Source organism: Propithecus coquereli, unplaced genomic scaffold, assembly GCF_000956105.1.
Source record: "Propithecus coquereli isolate 6110/MARCELLA unplaced genomic scaffold, Pcoq_1.0 Scaffold728, whole genome shotgun sequence".
In the NCBI taxonomy this organism is placed as follows: Eukaryota; Metazoa; Chordata; class Mammalia; order Primates; family Indriidae; genus Propithecus; species Propithecus coquereli.
Window position 1 is genome coordinate 779,486 of NW_012153374.1, and position 14,320 is coordinate 793,805.

Below are 14,320 nucleotides of genomic sequence, written 5' to 3' on the forward strand. Positions count from 1 at the left end.
TGAAAATCTGTCCTTACCAGCTTCAACAAACATTTGTCTGGAGCAGTGGTTCAGGTATCTGACTCACCAATAGATTCTGGATCAATCAGTCAGAAGTGAAGACAAAGGCTTCAAAGGTATACACTTTGAGTCCTAGGTGAGAGGTCTGGGTGTCCAATGATGAATCTGATCCTATCCAAGTCGCAGATACCATAACTGTTAAAGAAAAAATTATTCATGACACTTCTTAAAGAACAATAAGACAGACTTTATTCATAACCATTGGAATAGGAATAAGGACCACTAACAATAGAGTTTTTCAGTGATGGAGAGAGATTGGGCTTAACTTCAAATACAAAGAAAAGTGGGAATTTATTGCCAAGGAGCAAGGTGAGGGTCAATGGATAGAAAATTACTAAGAGGAAACATCAGGGTAAGGTAGGATTCTGGATAAACTGAACTAACAGGATTCTTGCTAAAGGCAGGCAGGATGATTGGCAACACCTGGAAGACAGTGGCGGCTGAGGAACCTGATTAGATATCGAGGGCAATCAGATATCACGGATGGGGGATTCTGGCTAAATTGACTTAAAAGGATTCTTAATAAAATTAAACAATGCTTGCCCCAGGAGTTTGAGGTTGCAGTGAGCTATGATGACACCACTGTCCTGTAGCCTGGGTGACAGAGTGAGGCCTTGTCTTTAACTAACTAAATAAATAAATACAAGTAAATAATTAATGCAGAGACTAACCCGAAGCCAAAAAACTCAGGACCTAGTTGAGAAGAGAGTTCGGAGGAGCCTGAGTAGAGTTTGGTCAAGGAGAAAATCTTCCTCAAGAGCCTGACCTCAAATAGGATTAGGTCACTTCCTACAGAGAGGCAACAGAGCTCACAAGTGCAGATCGAGCTTCATTGGGAAGTGGTTAGCGTTCCTGTCTGATTGCTTGTTTTCTCAATGAATTATCAGTAAATATCATCAGAAGAGTTGGTGCTAGTGCTTGTTTGGGTTAATGTAGGTAAAGGAGAGAGAAGATACAGGTGTGGAGGATGCCGACACTTTGTCCATTACTGGGTTGTTGCCAGGAGGGTAGGGAGATGGGAAAAAGGAGCAGAGGAGGCGTGTTTGAGGAAAAATGTTTATAGCTTTAGGTAAGCTGGATAAGGAAAGGGTAAGCTAGGTAAGGAAGGGCCTAGTGGATGGTGAGAAACATGGTGTGGTCAGTGGACTGGAGGCCTCCATGAGGTTGAAAGCTGTAGGGGAAGGAGCTGGAAGGACAGGAGGTAGTCTTCCTGACGATGGGAGAGTATGCAAAAATAGGACATCATGGAGGGGCGCAGTCTTCCCTGAGGCCCAGCGCATGAACCTGGGCGGGGAGATTTAGGTGGAGAGAAGGAGAACATTGCTGAGGACATAGTGGCTCTGGTGGTAGCCTGGCCAGCCTCGTGGACGCTGAGGTCGCCAAGAAGGATCAGAGGGCAGAGGGCTGAAAGGAAAACCGTGAATGCTCCACGTGAGAGGTGAGAGAAGAACGACAGGGGATTGGTACAGGTCTCGAACGTGGGGCAGCTGGGGCAGTTGTACCCCTGGTCCTGGACATCACCGGTCCTCTCGCTTAGGCGCCAGCTCACAAGAGAGTAGGGAAAGAAACTTCCGAAAGGACAGCGGGAGCGAGACTGGCACCGACCTCACTTGGCTCCAACGCGCAGGCCCAGAACCCGCCAATCCTAGGCCAGCCCCGCCCCCTGTACGTATTTCCGGTGGCGCTGGGATTTCCTGCTGCTGTTGCCATGGTTCTGAAGGCGGAACTAGGGAAGCTTCCGTGAAGGGGTCGGTTCGCCGGGGCCATTCCGGCTGGTACCGGTCCATTCTCTGATCTTCGTCTTCATCCTACTTGGCTTCCCCAGCCAAAACCTTCGGGCTCTGGGCAGAAAAGCAGCGGAAAAGATGGATTTTCCTCTGGGGTTGGTGGCTCTCGGTCTCCCTGGCCTGCAGATGGCAGGGCTGCGCCGTGGAGCGGCCCTGTTCGCCCCTCGCCCCGCCTTTTGCGCTTGAAAAAGCGCTGAGGAACCTTTTCCGGGAGAAGACGCTGGTTCTTCCTGTGTCCGTGCCAGCCAGGTCTTGGGGCTGGGGCTGCCCCCTTCTGGAGGGTCCCTCACAGAAACTTAACCATCTGGGGACAAAAACCCTTTTGTTTTTCAAATTGGCATTTCTCCTGTGGGGCTGCCTAGGTACCCTAGCAACTTGTATTTCTGCTTCTTTGAAAGGTCTTGTCATTTTCTTTCCCCAAGTTGTCCTGGGTTTTATGGGCCTTTATCAATACAGTATGTATATATAGAGAGAGTCAGTGCTTTCATAGCACTAGATTATAACATAACAACTGTTTTCTACTTGATTTTTTTCTATTTACCATTTTATTTTCAGCATTTGCCCATGTGATTAGCATGTATTAAAAATCAATTTAATTGGCCTCAGCCTGATCAGTTGACTTACTGAAGGCCATTTAGCTGGTTGGTAACAGACTCAGGACAGAGCCTAGGTCTTTTCAGGTTCAAAGCTCTTTCCTTCATTCAATAATAATCTCAATAAGGTTTAAGTTAGTAAATTGTATCACAGAATTTCCTTGGTAGATATGGTGGATCTTTTGAACAGCTGTCAGTGTACCGGCTGTCTTTCCACAAGGACCTACCCTGCATCATAGTCAATTTATAGAATGAGATTCTGGAAGGCATTCCAAGGTTATTTGATCCAGTGTTTGATCCAGTGTTAAAAACCTACAATGTAGCTTGCTGCATTGGATTATTGATTGAAGTCATGTAATGAGGGGTGGTGGGGAGGGGGTATAAAGAAGAATACACCAAATGTGAATTTAGGGACCCAGTTACCATTACTATTGGAATTAGGAACACACTCATTTAACAGTAAACAGTATGTTTGAAGCAAGCCAGATCTTACTGCAATGTTTTTTCTCTCCCCAAGTCCAGCTAATATTTCTGATGTTGCTTTGGCATGTCTCACATAGTTAAAAAAAAATCACACATTTCCTATCTCCTACAGAAAAAGCTTTCTTTTAAACAGCATTGTATGCAAATAATCTGAATTCATTTATGCTGGCAAATTGTTTTTGCCATAAAGATGTTATTTAATTGGATATATGATTCTTCACTAATTTTCTCTTCCTGTAGGGTCTCATGGAGGGCCTTGAGCCAGGCCTCAAGAGAACTTCCCTTTTGGTCCCAGCTCCACCAGCCTTACTTATTTCACTATCTAGTCACTTTGATTTTCTGGGCCTGCTGTTTCCTCATTTTTTTAAGAAGAGACATCAGGCTAAGTTAGTAGGTGGCACAGGGAGGCAGATCCAGGGAGGGGTGTGGTTAAAGAGCCCCTGTTCCCAGCACAGTAAGTCCTCTTTTTTCTATTATGTATTGGAATTTCATTTTGTATGAAAGATTTTTTTTATTTTAATAAAGAATTTGAATTCCACTGGTTTACATGATCTCCAAGATTCCCTCTGTGCTTAGTCACCCAGACATAAAAGGAAGATTGCAAAGAAATCAAATTATAAAAATGAGTAGATTCAGGCATCCTTAGAAGTACCATACACTTAAAAGTAATCTCTAAGTAGATGGCTGGGGAGAATGACTGATCAATAACAGGGTGTCTGTGAGAATAACAATATCAAACACTGCAATCTGGTTACTTGCTGAGAGGGGACTTGAGGCTAAAGGTGTACTCTTACCAATCATTAAAAACATTTTTTTTAAATAACACCTTTATTGAGATATATTTCACATACCATACAATCCACCCATTTTAAGTGTACAATTCAATGGTATTAAAAACACTTTTGAGGAAAGAATGTTTCCAGGAAGTAATCAGCCACAATCTCATGGTGACAATCAAGTGAAGTAACTACTATGTCATAATACTACCTGGTATAGCAAGTTGTTATCTAACAGCACACAAGAAATGTCTTCAGTGTCCCTAGACCACTTGCACAAGGACCTTAATAGTAAATAGACACTGGCAGACACACGTCTTAAGTGTTATCTTATGGAAGGGGTCAAAAATCACATAACTTGGACTTGTAATTTCAGGGAATGAAGATGATGAACCTAATTAGGTAGATTTTGAATACTTAGCTGTGTAGCTCTTCCTGTTTTTATTCCCAAGAATTAATTAAAATTATGAAGTTGAATATTGGAAATTAAACTTACAGTTTGACTTGATTTAGAGTTCCTGTTTTATATTTTTCCTCTTAGTACCTGGTGATTTATGCTTCCCACTTTATTGTAATAGCAGACAATGACTTACATTTTCTCAGACGAGATTTCAGATTTAAATAAAATTTAAGTGTCCAGAAGATCAATTGTTGAATGATTTTTTCCCCCTCTCTTTGTGTTTTATTTTTAGGAAAAGAAGAAGGAATGCTAATAAAGAGGACAACCAACATTCCCCCCAGTCCAAAAGAAATAAGAGAAACTCTGTCTTTCAGGATTCTCAGGATATAAAGGTAGGAAGTATAGTCAGATAACCTCTATTTTATTCATTGCCTAAGCTAAATTATCTAATTTGTGCTCTGCAATTAAAAAATGTGTCATTTCAAGAAATCTTCATTAAAGCATTCTTACTTGATTGCAGTGGCTTTTGAGCTGAAGCTCGTAACCACAATACACAGTATCACACAGAAGATGTAAAGGAAGCACCAAAATCCATTGCTTAATATAATTGGGAGGAAGGTTCTGGACCTTTCTCCAGTCATGGTAGCAGGGAATTATAATCTTACTCCCCTTAATTTTAGAAGGAAAATACATTTTAAAGAACATAATTATATACTATTAGCTGGAGGGAAATTCTTGATTTCTAGCTAAGAAAATTAAAAAGGAGATTTATAGGGCAGTGGGGGTTCTAGTGATTTCACGAAGTATTAATAGTGCTCAAACTGAAGAGCTTGATTTCACTCTAGAGGACTTAAATTTAATGACTAGTGTTTATTAGTATAGTATTGGTTTCATTGATATATAAATTACTAGTAGAGTATTAAAGGAGCCTTGTAAAATCTTTCTGGATGAATACTATTAGATAACAACTAATTTTTGAGCTCACTTTTCCCTTTTCTGAGAATCTTCCTCCTGGGACCTGTACAAAGGTAGTGATTTTCTGAGATCCTGGGCAGCTACCTTCATGAGTAAAATATAACTAATTAATCTTTTGTAATTGGCTCTCAGGTACTGGCCTTTTTTGTTGGATATCTTTGCACATATAAGAGGATTGCTCTTTACTGTCAAACTTACATCTTTACAAATTATACCACCACTTTTCCTGCAAATTCTCTAGTATATAGGTGTGAGACTTATAAAAAGTACAAACAGAAATACCGAAATGTTTCTGTACAAATCTATCTTACTTTCTAGGAACATTCATTTTATTTTTCAGATTACTGAGTAGTACAAAAAATTGAGAGTGAAAACTTATAAAGATATAAACACAAGTGGCTTACCTGGAAGAGATCTCTGCCTTTTTCTCTTCCCTACTAGAATAGGAAGAGATTTTATGTCCTAATGCTAGAATTTCAAGGGAGTAGCAGAAATAAGACAAATGAGAGAAAAACAGAACCAGGCACCCCCTCCCCCCCATAGATTGAAAGGTAGAGTTCTATGAATCCTGATTTTTTTTCAACTGGTAGGAACTATTTCCTTGTCAGGTCATTATTTTAAGTAGTATCAACTCAGATGACAGCTGGAACATTTGACAAAATTTTTGGAAAAGCTTTTTCTCTTAGGTGCTTAGACATTTGGGGCCATTCTCTTCGCCTTTGATCACATACATTCTAAGAAAACTGCTTTGGGACACTCTTTTGGGGATGAAACTGTTGTTAAACAAAATAATGGTTGTTATATGTGTTATAAAACCTGATGGCAAAATGGGAGCCTTCCGAAAGTAGCTTCTACTTAAAAGATGCATTCAAAATGGAGGGACAAGATTTTCCAAAGGTGGCCTAATCTGTTGCGAAATTTAAGGATTGCTCATGGAGTGTACTAAACATCCCAAGCACTTTTGTATTGCAACTGAATGCTAAAATCTCAGTTATTTTAATGAATTGCAGACAAACATGTCCAAATATTTTCTACAGGTGACAGTTGCCTATCATTCTTTCTGTGTTTTTTTATTTGTTCAAATCCTATTTATTCAGTTCAAACACGATAATTTGTATAGATTTTGTTACATTTGTATAGATTCTATTATACATTCAATTTTTGAGCTGGAAAACAACGTAGAACTCACTGTCCGCTCCAATGTCATCTATGAGGGAAACTGAGAGCTACAGAGAGCTTAGATTATTTACCCCTCAGCTCAGAACAGTTAACACATGAATATCATTGCCTGACTAATATGGAAAGTGGTTGTCATTCAACAGCCTAATTAATTTGGTATCTTATGGTTCATATGATTCCACAATGTTTCAGTGGTATTAAGGAATGTGGGCCTGCCATTTTAAGTGCATTGGAACTTTAGGAGCACATAATTTAGGTGCTTCAATGGACTTGGTTAGGATCATCTGTTTTGCTTACTCTAGGTTTTGCAGGTGCCTTAGAGTAACATCCCATTATTATTCCAGGGATGGAATGTGTACTAGGGGTGAAGTTTTTTTTTTTTTTCCTCTTGAGGTTCACGTAAGTGAAAAGCTCCAGGCATAGGGGGATGGAGTTGAGAGGAAAACTGGGGCTTGAGAGGGTAAAATACTGGATTCATCTGCTTTTCCAATTAAGAAGAGTTATATGATTCTCTGTCATAAACAGACACACGATTTCCTGCTTGTTTTTGTGAAGACATCCCATAATAAATATTCTTCCTCATCTCTTTGGTTTCTATGTATCCACTGTTTCCTTCATTAGCCTGTAAGGAGCTCTTTCCACTCCCTAACTAATCTTGTGTCTACCTCATTTTTCTCTCAAGTACTGTGTCCTTTCTCTCCCCACTGAATTCAAACTGTAATGTGTATTAAATGCCTTTTATTTCTCACCTCCCTTCATGCAACTACTCACTAAACCCCACCTACTCCTCTGCTATACCATAGGTCGGGAACATCTGAGACTTGCTAGTAAGTTCATCAACAAACATTTACTGAGCACCCTCCATTTGTCCTGAGTGCTTGGGGTCAACTTAGGTGTCTCTGTCCTTTTCTCACTGACGTTTTTTCTGTTCTACTGCTCTGTGTATCAAGTATATCCCATTCTTTCCGTTTCCACCATCCTAATTCGGGACTGCATTGCCTCTTGCTTCATACATTGCGAAATTTCCCAGGTGGTCTTTGTGCTCTCATTCTGCCCCATTCATCTATTAGAATCATCTTCCTAAATGTAGATCTGAGCATGTATCTTATGTTCAAGTACCTGTTCCTACAGACTTCTTAGAATGCCATTTAGGCCCCTGATAATGTAGACATATCTTCTGTTGCATATTTTGTCTCCCACTAACTCTTCTCTGGGAAGCACCAGCTGCATCATATCACTAACTTTGTTTCCTCAAAAACTCTTCTTCAGCCTTCGTGTGCTCTTGTTCCCTCCATTTGTCACACGCTTCCTATTAATATTCTTCCCATGCTCCAAGGCCTAGTTCGGATGGCTTTCATTTTCAGGAGCCTCCCCTATCTCCCCAGTCAGCATTCACTGCTACATTGAATGTATTGCAATCTTGTCACTGCAGATAGCTCAATGCTGTCCTTCTCAAAGTACCGTGTTCTTTTTGACTAGGCTCAGGAACTACCTGTCGAATCCCTAAGTAGCAAAGACAAAGCACCTCCTTGTTCACAGGAGACGTGGATGTATTTGTGTGGATAGTGGTTGGGGGTCAGGACAACCTGTGCCACTTGAGAGCCTCTCAGAGGTTGGGTCCTGGCATGTGTAAGGGAGTCAAGCAGTCAGAAAGGCTCACTGGTGATCCTGATGCCTGTTCCAAAATAAAATATATAATGGCGAATCTCTGCTGGCCTCCAAGCTTCTTTGGTTAAGGGGTAAGTGTGCAGATTTCAGTATGACCCAACTAATCTAAATCCTGCCTTTTCACAGAGACTTGGACTCCAGGATTTTTGTGAAATACCTCTGTGAATTTTGCATAGTGATATATCCTTCTTGAGTCTTCATTAATGTAATTTTACTTTTCTCTGTGTGTTAATTTGCAAGGGCTTCTGTTCTTCATTTGCCTTGCCCATATAGCAGCACTAAACCTACATTGAAAATTCAGAGAACAAAGAATGAGCTTTGTAACTGTCAGGAAGGGTAAGCATTCTGATGAGAAGTTTCTGTGAGGAATCAGGAGAGTGATGAAAAGGATTTATATATTAGGGGTCTTTCTCAATCCTGAAGCATTTAAAAATCTCATTTATGCTCTGGTAATAGAATTTGCTATCTTTCTAAGATTAAGTGTAGTAGGGTAAATGCTTCTGGCTGGGCTAAGATAGCAGTTTCAAGTGTCAAAGCCATACACCGTCAAGAAGCAAACTTTTCCTCCCAATCAATCTAATGATAAAACAATTACTAAGTGGGATATCGCACGTGAAGTACATGCAGAAGGGGAAGCGTGACAAAGCCTGCGTTGCATGATATAAATTATGTTTATTCGTTAAACAGCGTTATTGGCCTAGAAAATACTAGTGTATATGACTTTGTAGACGGTCTTTGGTAGGGTAGAGGATGCTAAACACTCTTCCTAAAATCTCATTTATGGCATCACAGTTTAAATCTGTTTGAAGTCAGTGGTAACTGAATTCAAAAGCAGGAGATTTTACTTGGTCTTCTAGTAGCATTCTTTAGTTTACTTACATACGAGTAAAATGTTTCTTTTTCACAAAAGAAATATGTTTGTAGCAGATGAGTTAGGAAGTGAAGATATAAAAATAAAAGTAAAAACAAAATGATTTAAAGTCCCAACTCCCCCCCCACACGCACCCCCCCCACACACACACACACATATACAAATATGGATAGGTGTTGACACATTAAACAGAAACATTTTAAAACCATTTGAAAATCTGTACACACTGATTTGTAACCTTTTCAAATGATGTCAAAGGCATCTGTATTTATCAGTATATTTACAAATATATCATAACTGTTAATGGCAGATGAGATACTGTATGAGTGGATGGACTATAATTTACCCACTTCCTTGTTTTTAAACATTTAGTTATTTCTGGTTTTCAGCTATGAAAAAAGAGCTGATAGTATAAACAATGTGTTAATGAACATTTTATATATGTCTCTACACAATTGAATTAAAAAAACGTTCTAAATGAACCGGAAATTAGAGGTAGACCTGTTTTTTTTTCTTCATAATTATTCTGAAGAAATCCGTTTTAGCCTGTGAATTTTAATGTACTATACCTTTTCACAGCATGTCATCACTCTAGTGTTACATTATAGTGTAAAATGGATATGTTATCATTTGAGATGAAAATTTAATACATCAGAAATGATTTCTACTTCTTACCTAATTTTTCAGACAGTACCTTTAACAAAAAAAAAATGATAAGGAAAGCCAACTAACAGGAAAGAAAGTTGTGTGTGGTCGGTTTCTTACCCAATGTAATAGCTTAATAGCGTTTTGAATATTCATAACTTCACTGGTCTGTGATAGTGGAGGTTCTAGAGTTTTACCCTCAGGCCTAGGAAAATAACTTTTTTGAATTTTCTGTTTGAGTTGGCCTTGCCATTTAATCCTTAAGTCAATTTGATTGCTGTTGCTGATAACTCTCACATCTGACTTCATTTGATCCCTCCTATCTCATGGACAGTTCTTTTAATATGTATTTTCAATTGGATAAAGAGGAACAAAGGTTGTCATTTGGTATCTGTGGACAGTGTAGTCTGGGACCTAAGCTGAGTGGCTCCAAATGACCTATGGACTATGACCCTTCTTGGTTTAAGACTTTTTAATGTTACCTCTGGAAAGAAAGTTAATACTGACAGTGTCAAATACTGTAATTTAGATGAGAGTCCTCACCATCACATTTTCCTTTGAGAAACCTAACATTGCAAGATGGGGAATGCTTGAAAAGGACTCCTTTCAGAGAACGCTAAGTAGCTTCTCCAACATGACAAAGACTCTGAGTCATGTAAGTTCAATGAAAAAATAAATTCTATCACAAGGATGGACAAGCATGCACCACATGTACTCACCATCCAATTGCAACTAAATGATCAATACTAAGGTGCTCACATGGTAGTAATACTCACTGGGTGCCGGTCAGGTGGGAGGGGGTGAGGGGTGGAGGGGGCGGAGGGGGTGAGGAGGTAAACCCACAGCTAATGGAAATAGGGCACACCGTATGGGGGAAGGACATGCTTGTAGCCCTGGCTTGGGCGAGGCAAACGCATTTCATTAACCAAAATGTTTGTACCCCCATAATATCCTGAATTAAAAGTAAAAATAATAATAATGAATTATGGATTGTGGAGTAACAGAAAAAAAAAAAGACCCATGCAGAGGATAGGGTGTCTACCATCTTCTACTGACTCAACTACTTTATCTAGCTGAAGGAAATAAGTTCAATAAATCAGATTATTTGTGTGAAAAAAAATTCTTAAGTGCAAACACACACACATATTCTACCAAATGCGTAAATATGAAAGAACAATGAATGCTAGTCATCAAAAATGCAAGTAATTAACATATAACTTTGATAAAAAGTTTGTCAAATGCCTTTCAGGATATATGTGTAGTCTTGAATTGATATAGGAGGATGATATATGTCAACTATCAGAACGTAAGTACAAAATCATTATTCATGTGCATATATGTCTGTATACATGTATGTATGCATAAATGTATGTATCTAAAAATTTGTTAAGTTTATTTTAACTTGTACCAAAAATACATCTTATTTTTATGGTTATTATTTTACTGCGTCCCATAGCGTTATTTGGTGCTTTCCCGTGGAGGATGAGAACTTACTTCTCTGATGCAGTTATTGGAATAAATGGTATAAGCAGGAGCAGAGGATGTGTGAAGGGCTTTGGAATTAGAAGGCCTGTGTTTGAATCCTCATCTGCCACTTCCTAGCTATGTGACTTTGGACAAATCAGTGATGTTGTTTCCTCGGCTGTAAAATGGGGGCTATTAATTCCAATGTAATTAGAGGTTTGTTGTGAGGATAGAATGAACTCTCCTAAGTGGCTGTTCTTTGTAAACCGGTAAGCCTAGTATTGAGTTTGATGCTGCTATTCTCCAAGGCAAGTGGGAGAAATATCATAATAGCACAACAGGAATCCTCCTTCTGTCTTTCTCCTTCCAGCCTTCAAGCAGTAGTAATGAAAGGAGCAGCAGCAGTGTTAACAGCCCAGAGAGAGCAAGTGGACCAGCAAGCAACGTAAACCAGATCGTTACCGAACCCAGCGGGAATAACCCTCAGTTCTGGCATGAGGAATATGCACTGTGCCAAGGTCCTTACTCCCGCATCAACCAGATCTTGAAGGAGGCTCACTTCAATAGCCTACGGCAGCGAGGACAATCTCCAGCGTAATGAACTAGGAGCTCCTTATTCCAACCTAAAATTTGTTTATAAAAGCAAGTGCATACATGCAAAAGTCTGTTGGCTTTCAGTCCATATGTTAAATAACCGGCGAATGGGCAATTGTTTACTTGAGGTTGGGCTGCACTGTTGCAATTTCAAAGGGGCTGTGAAGAAATTTTTATGGGATTGTGTTCAAGTTGGGTGTCCAGTTCACATTAAGGTAGCAATATGAGGAAACCTCATGAGTGCGCTGAATCCATAGTAAGTCTGATTCAGATTAATTTCCTAATCTGTGAATTAGAAACTCCATGTCAAACATCTTTTTACAATGCAAGTCTTCATTTTTAAAAATTCAGTAGGCTGGCAAAGAGTATGTGATTTTCATAAACACAAACAGCAGACCAAAAAAAAAAAAAAAAAACCACACCCCAAAACTTCTCAGTTAGTATTCCAAAGTATAAGAAAATTACTTTCACTCTTGCACCCAAAGAACTATCATACCCCCACTCAGAAGGGAGAAGTTCTGTTGAAATTGCTCTCTAGTTGTCATGGGAACAATTGGCCCTAGTTTACTCTGTGAATGTGAAAACCTCTCTCCAAGCTTTGTATTTCCAGGGAGAATGTTTCTAAGCCTCTTGTATCCTCAGATACCTCCTGTATCATTAATCCTTCAGAGTGTGTTCTTTAGACTTAGTAGAAAGCACTACACAATTCCATCAGAGAAGAAGTACATGATAGCGTTTTGTCGTAAAGACAAATTTATTACATCAATGGCCTATGTAGTCTCACGTACAATTCCATCTGTTATGGCTAGAGTTGATGCCAATAAAGTGTAAGCTATTAGAATTGATGTCTGAAATAATAGGAATTGTGGGACTGTGTCGACCAACTGTCCACTTTATGCAACAAGGACCCTTTCACAGAGATTAGGAGGCCAGCTTCCATCATTAAAATTGCAAAGATTAGTGTGGCTTACAAGCAGTGAGCTGAGATGACGTTAGAAGAAACAAGCAGTATAGTTTATTTGGAGATGGATGTGTCACCATGTTTTAGTCACACCGAAGAGCCAACCAGATTTTAATAGTGATTTCATAGTTGTGCCTGCTTCCTCTGTGCTGAGCTGTGTGAAGAAGGAACCAGGATGCATCAGGTTGTCTGTCCTGGAGCACACGAGGGGCACAACTTGCCACTAGATTGAAAGGAAGGTGCCTTAGAGTCTAACAGTCCTCTCCTGCCTGCTCACATTCTCTCTTCCCTATACTGCGAAGTCCACAAAGGACAGACTAGCAGGTCTGAGAACCATGGCTAGCTCTACAGAGAGCTTTGTGACATTTGGCAAGATTTGGAAAAGACATAAAGTTACATGTTGACTGAAAGAAGAATGAAATTTTATGTCTTTTCCAACATTCGAAAATGAAAACTATCCCAGAAAAAGGAGAAAACACACGTGCGCCCATTCACCTCACTTCCATGATTGTTTCCTTTAGTATGTATAGAATTTTAAGATCAGGTACTTGTACAGGAATTTTAGTGTTATGGGGAAAACGTCACAGCACCACTATCCCCAAACTTAGGAGGCAGGTAGGCATGGGTCAATTATTTCTCAATTAGGCAGTTTGAGTAAGAACATTTTTTCCTATGGCCAGTGTTTCCAAAGTTGGAATACCAGCTGTTGACAAGAACAAATTTGAATTCTAAAGGGCTTTATGGCAGACGCTAGAGAAAAGATACCTGGCTACCATTCCCCGTAACAATAAAGTGAACGATCAAATGCTAAGGAAGACAAGGTGCTTGAACCCTCAAACCACATGTACATAACATGACTCAGACATACCCAAGAAGAATCCTGCAGGCATCCTACTGAAACAAAGTGTATATTACCAACACAGAGTCATTGAGAAACTGAGAAATCAAATTTCCTTTCATTCCCCACCCACTTAAAGATATGAAAGATGAAACTATCATTATGACAAAACATTATGTTTTTTGAGATAAGTACGATCTTGGTCCAGGGTGGTCAGTAAGTACAACATGTGATCTCCATCCTGTCTTCTGCAGACTCTCTAAACCTACTCATGGATAAACCAGTTTATGTCCTTTGGTTCTGAAATAAAACTCAGTACTTCACGGCAAGGAAGGAACCCAGCCCCTCAAAGCTAAGTATCTCCGTTGTGAAGGACAAGTCTTTTCAAGGAATATCAGGAGAAGGAAAAAGAGACTTCTCTGGATTTTTTTCAAAAACTAGGAGCTTGCAGAAGGGGAGCCAGGTTAAATCAAGAGATGAGATTGGATTCTGTCTTAGAAATGTGACTGAAGAGAATATAAATCAAGGTGGAATGCTTCACCAAGGGTGAGGTGGGGATGGTGCTTGGGGAGAGGAACTGCCCTTAAATGCGAGCCCACCAGGTGAATTTCTGACAGTAACCCCCGAGGTAAGTGTGGTGTGGGCTCTCCATTTCACAGTAGAGAAGAGGGAGGCTGACAGTGAGTCATCCACATGACCTCATCTGATTGGGAAGCAATCGAGAGGGGTTACTAATTTGCTGAAAGCACACAGTGGCCAAGCAGCGGTGCCAGGGCTGAACACCTGATCTCTTCCTCTTGGGAACAGGCCACCTTTCTTCTGTTATCAAGCTGCTTTTATAGTGATGACCAGGTTGACCCTCAGAGCTGGAGCTGGAGATGGCTACTAATTGGGCATTTTTATAGGACCTGACATCTGGCATCCAGGCTGAGTGATCACAGACAATTGAACTCAAAAGTGGACTATCTATACTCAGAAAAAAAGCCAAGTTTGTGTGTGTGTGTGTGTGTGTGTGTGTGTGTGTGT

At 39.9% G+C, this 14,320-nt stretch overlaps 1 protein-coding gene across 1 annotated transcript; it reads left to right on the plus strand.

Annotated features, from left to right (window-relative positions):
- The first annotated feature begins 1,813 nt into the window (after window positions 1–1,813).
- Window positions 1,814–11,548, plus strand: FAM104B (family with sequence similarity 104, member B). The gene is made up of 3 exons (XM_012661613.1): window positions 1,814–1,942; window positions 4,392–4,491; window positions 11,272–11,548. Exons 1-3 carry the CDS (start codon window positions 1,926–1,928, stop codon window positions 11,497–11,499), a joined length of 345 nt encoding a protein of 114 aa, XP_012517067.1. The 5' UTR covers window positions 1,814–1,925; the 3' UTR covers window positions 11,500–11,548.
- The last annotated feature ends 2,772 nt before the right edge of the window (window positions 11,549–14,320 follow it).

Bases quoted from the DNA above. Each gene is read 5' to 3' on its own strand.
- FAM104B (XM_012661613.1), top strand. The intron at 4,492-11,271 runs GTAGGAAGTATA...TTCTCCTTCCAG, and splicing joins AGGATTCTCAGGATATAAAG to CCTTCAAGCAGTAGTAATGA.